Source organism: Nanorana parkeri, unplaced genomic scaffold, assembly GCF_000935625.1.
Source record: "Nanorana parkeri isolate BGI_ZX_2015 unplaced genomic scaffold, ASM93562v1 scaffold3842, whole genome shotgun sequence".
Lineage (NCBI taxonomy): Eukaryota > Metazoa > Chordata > Amphibia > Anura > Dicroglossidae > Nanorana > Nanorana parkeri.
In genome coordinates this window covers 19,865-31,004 of record NW_017310110.1, presented here as the reverse complement: position 1 = coordinate 31,004, position 11,140 = coordinate 19,865, and the positions used below count along the sequence as shown (strand labels likewise).

The window sequence follows — 11,140 nt, the reverse complement described above, 5'->3', positions numbered from 1 at the left end:
CAGGTGGGGAGGGGGGGTGTATAAAATTCACCAACATGTAAAAACGGATAAAAACAAGATAGAAATATCCGGGTGAAGGCGGGCCTGGTTCTGGTGGGCCTGGTTCTGGGGGTTCCCCCGGCAGTGAGGGGACTACAGACATTGCTGTCATTGCACCGGCTGCCGCTATACCGGCCCCTCAGGACTTCACCATCCCTGTGCTGAGTTCCCGGGTCTGTACCCCCGCTGTGCCCATTATGAGGGCCCCCCACCATCCCTGTGCTGAGTTCCCGGGTCTGTACACCCGCTGTGCCCATTATGAGGAGCTCCCACCATCTCCTCACCTTGTGTATGGACTCCAGCTGGACACGCTCCATGTTTACATCCCCCTTCGTCTCATTGATCTGCATCCTCTTGGTGGGTTTCCGGCTGTTAATGCGATGGAAGTCCCTCTGCAGAGAAGCGTAGGCGGGGTCAGCACAGTGTGTGGGCGGGGCAGAGGTCAGCACAGTGTGGGGCGGGCCAGAGGTCAGCACAGTGTGGGGCGGGCCAGAGGTCAGCACAGTGTGGGCGGGGCAGAGGTCAGCACAGTGTGGGCGGGGCAGAGGTCAGCACGGGTTAGGCCGCTGCCCAGACGCTCCCCTAAGCATCCACATGTAGCTGCAGAATTGGGGGCTCTTAGATGGTCACAGGTACGATGGGGTTTGTAGTTTCACCTCTTCTGAGGTTTATATGAAATGTGTGAATGAGCAGAGGGACAATAACAGATCCGAGGCGGGAACCCCGGAGTTGGCCTTTAATATAAGAAATTCCCTATGGGGGGTGGGGCATGGTCACACAGGGGGAGGAGTCTCACCAGATCCGTGTCCTGGAAGAGGAGGGCGGCCCGGCTTTCTGCCGCTCGGAATGACTTCGGCTTGAAGCGCTGGTAGTCGGTGCTCTTGGTCAGCGGCGCGTCGGGTGGGCTCTGCACGTCGCCCTCTAAGGGAGCCGCGGAGGACAGGAAGTCCGCTTTATAAATGGGCTGCATGGAGGAGAACAGAGACAGGAAGTGACCATTACTGACAGAGCAGGAAGTCTCCTCTCCGTGCCGGACGTCTTCATGACAAATATATCCCATAATATCATCACCATGGATCCGACAACGGCATTATATTGCTGATCCTGCCAGAAATACCGTGTCCTCGTCACTTCCTGTGACATCATAAACAACGTTATCTTTCTCTTGTAAACTACTAACTCCCATCACTCCACCATGACACAGGCAGGCTGGTTTGTAGTCCTGTCCCAGGGTGACAACCATGGCTCCTTCTAAAGATACAGTACAGTGAGTGTTGTCACCCTCGGACAGGAAGCGTGTACCTGGCAGGATCACCAGGTGAAAGGAATGCAGCCGCCACATGTGGACTAGTAGGGAGCAGTAGGTGACGTTGGAGACACTCGGGAACAAGCGGCGGTCGTACTCACGAATCTGCGGTCAGCCGGGCGCTTGGTGTTAATGGAATGGACATTGAGAAACGGCATCAGGACGGCCATCACCTCGCCCGTGATATCCCCGGCGGTGACCGAGCCCAACCAGTCCGAGCCCGACACGCTCTGCAAAACAGCATGGAGGAGGAGAGGATGCTGGGAGATCCGGTGGCGGAACGTTCATCTCTATGTGCCGGGATACGTCCGGCAATAACCAACAACACAATGCATTTGCCTCAACCTCCACCCATCAATCCTGTCCCTCGTACCAAACCCCACCCCCTCCATCCAATCAGAGTGCTCCATACCAAACCCCACCCACTCCATCCAATCAGAGTCCCTCATACCAAACCCCACCCCCTCCATCCAATCAGAGTCCCTCATACCAAACCCCACCCCCTCCATCCAATCAGAGTCCCTCATACCAAACCCCACCCCCTCCATCCAATCAGAGTCCCTCATACCAAACCCCACCCCCTCCATCCAATCAGAGTCCCTCATACCAAACCCCACCCCCTCCATCCAATCAGAGTCCCTCATACCAAACCCCACCCCCTCCATCCAATCAGAGTCCCTCATACCAAACCCCACCCCCTCCATCCAATCAGAGTCCCTCATACCAAACCCCACCCCCTCCATCCAATCAGAGTCCCTCATACCAAACCCCACCCCCTCCATCCAATCAGAGTCCCTCATACCAAACCCCACCCCCTCCATCCAATCAGAGTCCCTCATACCAAACCCCACCCCCTCCATCCAATCAGAGTCCCTCATACCAAACCCCACCCCCTCCATCCAATCAGAGTCCCTCATACCAAACCCCACCCCCTCCATCCAATCAGAGTCCCTCATACCAAACCCCACCCCCTCCATCCAATCAGAGTCCCTCATACCAAACCCCACCCCCTCCATCCAATCAGAGTCCCTCATACCAAACCCCACCCCCTCCATCCAATCAGAGTCCCTCATACCAAACCCCACCCCCTCCATCCAATCAGAGTCCCTCATACCAAACCCCACCCCCTCCATCCAATCAGAGTCCCTCATACCAAACCCCACCCCCTCCATCCAATCAGAGTCCCTCATACCAAACCCCACCCCCTCCATCCAATCAGAGTCCCTCATACCAAACCCCACCCCCTCCATCCAATCAGAGTCCCTCATACCAAACCCCACCCCCTCCATCCAATCAGAGTCCCTCATACCAAACCCCACCCCCTCCATCCAATCAGAGTCCCTCATACCAAACCCCACCCCCTCCATCCAATCAGAGTCCCTCATACCAAACCCCACCCCCTCCATCCAATCAGAGTCCCTCATACCAAACCCCACCCCCTCCATCCAATCAGAGTCCCTCATACCAAACCCCACCCCCTCCATCCAATCAGAGTCCCTCATACCAAACCCCACCCCCTCCATCCAATCAGAGTCCCTCATACCAAACCCCACCCCCTCCATCCAATCAGAGTCCCTCATACCAAACCCCACCCCCTCCATCCAATCAGAGTCCCTCATACCAAACCCCACCCCCTCCATCCAATCAGAGTCCCTCATACCAAACCCCACCCCCTCCATCCAATCAGAGTCCCTCATACCAAACCCCACCCCCTCCATCCAATCAGAGTCCCTCATACCAAACCCCACCCCCTCCATCCAATCAGAGTCCCTCATACCAAACCCCACCCCCTCCATCCAATCAGAGTCCCTCATACCAAACCCCTCCCTCTGCCCACTCCATCCAATCCCCCAAACCAAACCCCACCCACTGCCCAGTTCATCCAATCACCAGAATCCCCCATACCAAACCCCACCCACTCCATCCAATCCTCCATACCAAACCCCACCCACTCCATCCAATCAGAGTGCTCCATACCAAACCCCACCCACTCCATACAATCCTCCACACCAAACCCCTCCCTCTGCCCACTCCATCCAATCAGGAGAGTCCTCCATGCCATACCCCGCCATCTGCCCACTCCATCCAATCCAGTCCTCCATATTGTATACTAGCCTCCTTCCAGTCCATCCTGTCACTAGTTGCCCCCATACCTTATCCCAACCCTTGCCCAGCCCATCCAAATAGTAGAGTCCTCAATACCATATCCCAACCTCTACCTAGTCAGTCCTCCATCCCTATCCCACCCTCTACCTAGTCAGTCCTCCATCCCTATCCCACCCTCTACCTAGTCAGTCCTCCATCCCTATCCCACCCTCTACCTAGTCAGTCCTCCATCCCTATCCCACCCTCTACCTAGTCAGTCCTCCATCCCTATCCCACCCTCTACCTAGTCAGTCCTCCATCCCTATCCCACCCTCTACCTAGTCAGTCCTCCATCCCTATCCCACCCTCTACCTAGTCAGTCCTCCATCCCTATCCCACCCTCTACCTAGTCAGTCCTCCATCCCTATCCCACCCTCTACCTAGTCAGTCCTCCATCCCTATCCCACCCTCTACCTAGTCAGTCCTCCATCCCTATCCCACCCTCTACCTAGTCAGTCCTCCATCCCTATCCCACCCTCTACCTAGTCAGTCCTCCATCCCTATCCCACCCTCTACCTAGTCAGTCCTCCATCCCTATCCCACCCTCTACCTAGTCAGTCCTCCATCCCTATCCCACCCTCTACCTAGTCAGTCCTCCATCCCTATCCCACCCTCTACCTAGTCAGTCCTCCATCCCTATCCCACCCTCTACCTAGTCAGTCCTCCATCCCTATCCCACCCTCTACCTAGTCAGTCCTCCATCCCTATCCCACCCTCTACCTAGTCAGTCCTCCATCCCTATCCCACCCTCTACCTAGTCAGTCCTCCATCCCTATCCCACCCTCTACCTAGTCAGTCCTCCATCCCTATCCCACCCTCTACCTAGTCAGTCCTCCATCCCTATCCCACCCTCTACCTAGTCAGTCCTCCATCCCTATCCCACCCTCTACCTAGTCAGTCCTCCATCCCTATCCCACCCTCTACCTAGTCAGTCCTCCATCCCTATCCCACCCTCTACCTAGTCAGTCCTCCATCCCTATCCCACCCTCTACCTAGTCAGTCCTCCATCCCTATCCCACCCTCTACCTAGTCAGTCCTCCATCCCTATCCCACCCTCTACCTAGTCAGTCCTCCATCCCTATCCCACCCTCTACCTAGTCAGTCCTCCATCCCTATCCCACCCTCTACCTAGTCAGTCCTCCATCCCTATCCCACCCTCTACCTAGTCAGTCCTCCATCCCTATCCCACCCTCTACCTAGTCAGTCCTCCATCCCTATCCCACCCTCTACCTAGTCAGTCCTCCATCCCTATCCCACCCTCTACCTAGTCAGTCCTCCATCCCTATCCCACCCTCTACCTAGTCAGTCCTCCATCCCTATCCCACCCTCTACCTAGTCAGTCCTCCATCCCTATCCCACCCTCTACCTAGTCAGTCCTCCATCCCTATCCCACCCTCTACCTAGTCAGTCCTCCATCCCTATCCCACCCTCTACCTAGTCAGTCCTCCATCCCTATCCCACCCTCTACCTAGTCAGTCCTCCATCCCTATCCCACCCTCTACCTAGTCAGTCCTCCATCCCTATCCCACCCTCTACCTAGTCAGTCCTCCATCCCTATCCCACCCTCTACCTAGTCAGTCCTCCATCCCTATCCCACCCTCTACCTAGTCAGTCCTCCATCCCTATCCCACCCTCTACCTAGTCAGTCCTCCATCCCTATCCCACCCTCTACCTAGTCAGTCCTCCATCCCTATCCCACCCTCTACCTAGTCAGTCCTCCATCCCTATCCCACCCTCTACCTAGTCAGTCCTCCATCCCTATCCCACCCTCTACCTAGTCAGTCCTCCATCCCTATCCCACCCTCTACCTAGTCAGTCCTCCATCCCTATCCCACCCTCTACCTAGTCAGTCCTCCATCCCTATCCCACCCTCTACCTAGTCAGTCCTCCATCCCTATCCCACCCTCTACCTAGTCAGTCCTCCATCCCTATCCCACCCTCTACCTAGTCAGTCCTCCATCCCTATCCCACCCTCTACCTAGTCAGTCCTCCATCCCTATCCCACCCTCTACCTAGTCAGTCCTCCATCCCTATCCCACCCTCTACCTAGTCAGTCCTCCATCCCTATCCCACCCTCTACCTAGTCAGTCCTCCATCCCTATCCCACCCTCTACCTAGTCAGTCCTCCATCCCTATCCCACCCTCTACCTAGTCAGTCCTCCATCCCTATCCCACCCTCTACCTAGTCAGTCCTCCATCCCTATCCCACCCTCTACCTAGTCAGTCCTCCATCCCTATCCCACCCTCTACCTAGTCAGTCCTCCATCCCTATCCCACCCTCTACCTAGTCAGTCCTCCATCCCTATCCCACCCTCTACCTAGTCAGTCCACCATACCTATCCCAACCTCTACCCAACCCATCCAACCTTCTCCATTCATAAATGTCACTTCCGCTCCACAGCTCCCATTACCCAGAATGCTCAGCTGACACAAATCCCGAGACCCTCCTCATCCTGGGAGGATAGGCACGACACAATAAGAAGAAGCTTTCCTTACCCAGGCCGTCCCTCTCCGCGGTGCAGCAAAGTATGGCTTGTATCCCATGAACCCCGAGTCCACATAATGGAGGCCGCACAGCCCGTACCTACAGCAAGACGGATCGGTTAGAACACGCGTGTGTCAAACTCAAGGCCCAGGGGCCGAATCGGGCCCACCGGGCCATCTCCTAGACTTCTACCTTCAGATCTCGGTATTAAGTTATTACTACAACCCGTGACAATGGAACGCAGAGGCGATGATGATGACTAGATACATTTATATCGTCTTACAGGCCCTTTGAGGGCCACCATAATGCTGATGCGGCCCACCATTACATTGAGATTGACACCCCTGCGTTAGAAGGTCCACCCCCCAGCTCTGGTAAGTGCCGCGGCGCCCCCATCCGGCATTGTCTGCTCAGGACTAGGAGTCTCAGCTCGAAGTAATTTGCCCCCAATATGTGGAGATACTTACGCGGCAAAGCAGTTGTCTTGTGCCACCACCACCCCGCAATATGGCAGCAGCCACGTCATCTCCGTGCTCTGGAAGCGCTTAAAATCATTAATCGGAGCCGCCAACCGCCGGAGGTCCCAAAACTTCAAATTTCGATCAGCACCGCACGTCACAATGAAATTACTGAGAGAGAGAGAGCACATCGACCAATCACGTAGCGGCAATAAGATGTTCAGTCTGAGCAGGTATTGGTCACATGACCTGGATAGGAGGTGCAGATATCCCCATAGGAGATGTAACCCATGCGGACCTGACACCACGGGAATTCACCAACATGGTGGGCATCCAGTGTGGGTGGTGCACAGGGATGGGAGTGGGTCTGGACTGGGTGCCGGTGAGATCGCACCCACCCACAGAAGGGAGCATGGTATCGTCCTTCCGTGAACCGCTAGGAGTAGCAAATGCAACTGGAAGCCATATTTCCCCATAGGGAGAACACAGCGGGGCACGGTCACACATACAGGAAACAGGAGACATTCGGGGGGGAGTGCCTGGGGGTTAGACAAGCACAGGTTCCCTTTAACTGCCCCCGACCCCCACTGTCGCTCACTCTCTCATCCAGTACCTGTCTGCCTTGCACCATTCGATGCAGCGCACAGCATGGTTGTGGGCCGGAAAGCTGAGGAACGGGTACTGCTTGATCACATGACCCTGGCGCACCTTCTGAAGAATAGATTTGGTATACAGATCCCAGATGGACACCGTGCCTGGAAGGCAGACAAGACACAGAGTTCAGAAGCCGTCCTGTACTGAGCAGACCTCTCCTAAAAAGTGCTGGTTACCTGGCTCCCTGTGACGATTCCCCTCGGGGCCAGGCCGCCTCGGTCCTGCCGGCTTCCATGACGGCCGCTTCGCGTTCCACTGTGGAACGCGGAAGTCGCTCGACTTCCTGATTGTGAAGCGAGCGGCTTGCGTTCCATGGTGGAACGCGGAAGTCACTCGTTCCGGCCGGCGGCTCCTCCCACATCCTGGGGCTATTTAAAGCTCCAGCTGAGGCAGCATGGCGTTCAACAATTGGAGTCAGAACGCCTGCTGCCTCCTGAACCCCTCATCACTGGACCCCCAACTCTCCACGTGACGGACCACCATCCACCCGGACCCACACCCTGTACTACGCTGCTCTGCAACTGCTCAAAACAGCAGGTGTCGCTCCACTTGGAGCCTATTACAGTCAGCTCATAGCTATCCAATATTGTGCTGATCTGTGCCATTGTCACATGTCTGTGGGGAGAACCTATTGCTTATTGGGACACCAATAGACTCGTAATACTTCAGCGAGATACAAATCCCCCCTGGATCCCTATACCAAGACGTTGGTGGTGCTATGAGGAAATAGCCCATCTAATATTTTTGTTTAACCCTGGCTATGATGCAAGAGTCTCAAAGTCCCCCTTAAGACTGGGAGTGACGCCTGAGACTCACGTCTGAGAAGCCAAGTATTCAGAAAGGCCACCATATCCCCTCCGCAGTTGAGCTCCACTGCTATCACTCGCAGTAGACGTGACACTCCCATGATGACCCAATGGCTTCAGAACTTTGGCCATGATTTTGCCTGGTCAGTGATGCGAATTACTGGATCCAGGAGGGAGTCAGCCAGGTAACAAGCATCCTTAGCGGTCATTGCCCAAGAATACAGCCAGACACAGCGTAGGCTGAATACAAGGAATGAGCCATCATAACCAAGAACCCATCAGGCCCGGACCGGGGAGATCGACGAGGCGCAAAACTCACCATCGAAGAATCCAGCCGCCAGATACTGGTGGGGTTTAGAGTGGAGCCAGGCCACGGAGAAACACTGCCCATTGTCTCCAGGTTTACACGCCTTGACCGAGCCAACGTACAGCCGAACCACAGGGTCCACCTAGAAGAGAAGAACATCAGCCGACCACCTGACACCTTCCTTCCCATCGAGCTCCATGACCTGGACTAAACATAGCCGGAACCTTTCCCCAATCATGGCGGCTGCACACCCAAAGGGCCACTTATGGGGTATTGGGGGAGTTCAGATGGAAAGATCCGCTCTTGTGAGAGGTCTGTGTGGAGATACGGAGGAGCTCCAGGTATCAGGAGACATAGGATGGCGATCCATGAGGTGGACATTGTTGGGGCGGAGATCTTACGGGATGCAGTTGCACTATATGGCCAAGCTTGTGGACACTCCACCCGACCATCTCACCCATATAAGCTTCCAAAACCAAGGTCATTATGGATCTGTCCCCCATTTTCCATTAATATGGAGACCCCCCAAGGACATAGATTGCGTTGTCCTCCTCTGTGGCTATAAGTTTCCACTCTTCTGCTAGATTTAGGAGGGTGTCTGTGGGAATGTGTATCCATCTGTGAGGTCAGGTACTGATGCTGGATGAGAAGACCGGGCTCATCATTGCCATTCCAATTCACTCCAGGGGACAGTCATGGGGGGGACAGAAAAGGGTCTTCACCAAACTGTGACCACAAGGCTGGAAGAGCCCAACTGTCTACAATGTCTCTGTATGATGGAGAAGGAACGGAACCTTCACTGGAGACCCCTGAACCCCGTCATCTGAGGGAAGGGGGGGAACATACTGTGGGCCATATAGTAGGTGTGACGGTCCGGGGTTCACATACTTTGTGTATTTTACCTCTTTATATAGGACGTGGAAAAGAAATGAAAGCGGGTGGCAGGTGGAGGGTTTCCGGGGTCAGTACACGAAGTCCTTATGGATAAGACATGGAAACGGATTATGTACGAGGAACCAGTAATGACAGAGCTTCCACCATACATACTGGTCATAGAACTGGTTTCCATATCTTGGCGCCCAGGTATACAGATGGCTCCCGTGTTGGGACTATTGAGGGTTATAGTACAGACAACCTATGCATCCTTTATTCCGCCATCTACGGGGAGCAGATGTAACCCCATCCCATCCATCTCCATAAAGATGATCCGCTCGTTTCGCCTGAACGGCTTTAATTAAAAAGGACAAAGTGGCAGCTAAGTGAATATTGACCCCGAGATGGGGGAGGGGGCTAGAGAGCCTGACCATGCGTGGGACATACTACAATCATCTAACCATACAGACACGGAGGAGCGGCCGGGACACACACACAGGACAGGGGAGGAGCGGCCGGGACACACACACAGGACAGGGGAGGAGCGTAAGAAAGCCGTTATTTGCATCTCAGTAAATGGGCCCCGTGGTAGGGCCCGGACAATGGAAGATCTCTGCAGTCTGCCTGCCCCGCCCCCGTCTATAAATCCAGGGCGCGATGTACAGATAAGTCTCCCTCCAATGTGTGCCGAGAGATAAGAGGCGGCAGAGCGCCGGAATAATTGCGGTGTCACCGGATGATAAATAACCGGACTCGGCCATACAATGGATGCCGCATCTCTACATGTTACCCAGACGCTAAAAAGAGGGAGTGTGGTTCTATAGATTGGGAGAGGGGCCTTGGTTGTGGAGGGGGTTCTATAGATTGGGAGAGGGGCCTTGGTTGTGGAGGGGGTTCTATAGATTGGGAGAGGGGCCTTGGTTGTGGAGGGGGTTCTATAGATTGGGGGAGGGGCTTGCCGTGGTGCTCTGGGCTGTGTGGGACCCTTTGGTTACACTGCATGGATCAGGAGGACCCCAGTGACCTATATTCACATTATGGGGAGCCGAGTCTGTTTCCCTAGACCCCGGGACCGGTCCTGCTGGGTTATTAGGGAGGTTTGGGTCGCCAACACTATCTTCTGGTTGCAGAGTTTCGGACGGAGGTACCCAGTCGGGGGACCAGGCGGTCCGTCACATACCGAAAGTAACTTGTACAACTCCGGGCTGACCCCCCCACACCCTCCGTTAGGTTTGGGACCAGCCAAGGTCTTGCCTCCCGCCCCGAGATTGCTCCGCCTTGTAGGTGCAGCACGCTACAAGTACTGGCGGAAATGCCCCCAATGCCCGATACTGACCCTTTACATCGGCTGCCTGAGGTCCCACACTTCCCGGGGACCTCACAGTAGCAGTCTTTGACAGTGCCAGTCTGGCACCACATCTCCTCCTTCCCGGCACCCGCACAGCCCCGGAGAGGGCCAAATGCAACCCTGTATAATAGAATCATGGGATTTGTAGTCCTCTATTGCTGGTTCCCATTCTCCATGGCTGTATAATCATGGACTGAGACACAGTTCTTCTGAATTATAAAAGAAACTGCCCGGAAATCCTCAGTCTGTGTTGTTTTAGAAAAAAATGTCACCTGGCCCTTTGAAAATGGGAGATAAGTGGATCTTTAATGACTATTAATTTCTGCCGACTAACTGCCCCCCAGAGAGCCAGAGAGCGAGCCGACTCCCCCGAGACGAGTCCATCAATCAGTGCCGAGACCGCCAGAGGACGACGGCCAACCATTATATCCTCCACACTATTCTATCCGATACAGGACGCCGCACCCCAATACACCTCATCACCCCCGACACCACACAAAATAAACCTCATCACCGCCCCCCCCAATCCAATCCACCTCATCACCCCGACATACTCTTATAGTTTACATTCTATATTCACCCTTTGAAGACGTCGCACACAGCAGCTCTCTGATTGGTGGATGGCGGCGTCGCACTCGGTGTTCAGTGACGGGCGGCAGATGGGGAGATGGAGCCTCTCATCCGTGTAATAGGCATCTGTATGGTGATCAGACTTCACA

At 54.8% G+C, this 11,140-nt stretch overlaps 1 protein-coding gene across 1 annotated transcript in view; it reads right to left on the bottom strand.

Annotated features, from left to right (window-relative positions):
- Positions 1-323: 323 nt before the first annotated feature.
- The window catches only part of GTF3C2 (general transcription factor IIIC subunit 2), a gene marked incomplete at its 3' end in the record, with an annotated part of 30,037 nt that continues 19,220 nt past the window's right edge, over positions 324-11,140 (bottom strand). The window contains exons 10-17 of the mRNA XM_018575368.1: positions 11,002-11,117; positions 8,213-8,342; positions 7,047-7,188; positions 6,443-6,604; positions 5,987-6,074; positions 1,447-1,575; positions 836-1,003; positions 324-431 (exon numbers count right to left, since the gene is read on the bottom strand). Coding sequence (XP_018430870.1) covers positions 324-431; positions 836-1,003; positions 1,447-1,575; positions 5,987-6,074; positions 6,443-6,604; positions 7,047-7,188; positions 8,213-8,342; positions 11,002-11,117 — 1,043 coding nt within the window. The remainder of the gene's footprint in view (positions 432-835; positions 1,004-1,446; positions 1,576-5,986; positions 6,075-6,442; positions 6,605-7,046; positions 7,189-8,212; positions 8,343-11,001; positions 11,118-11,140) is intronic.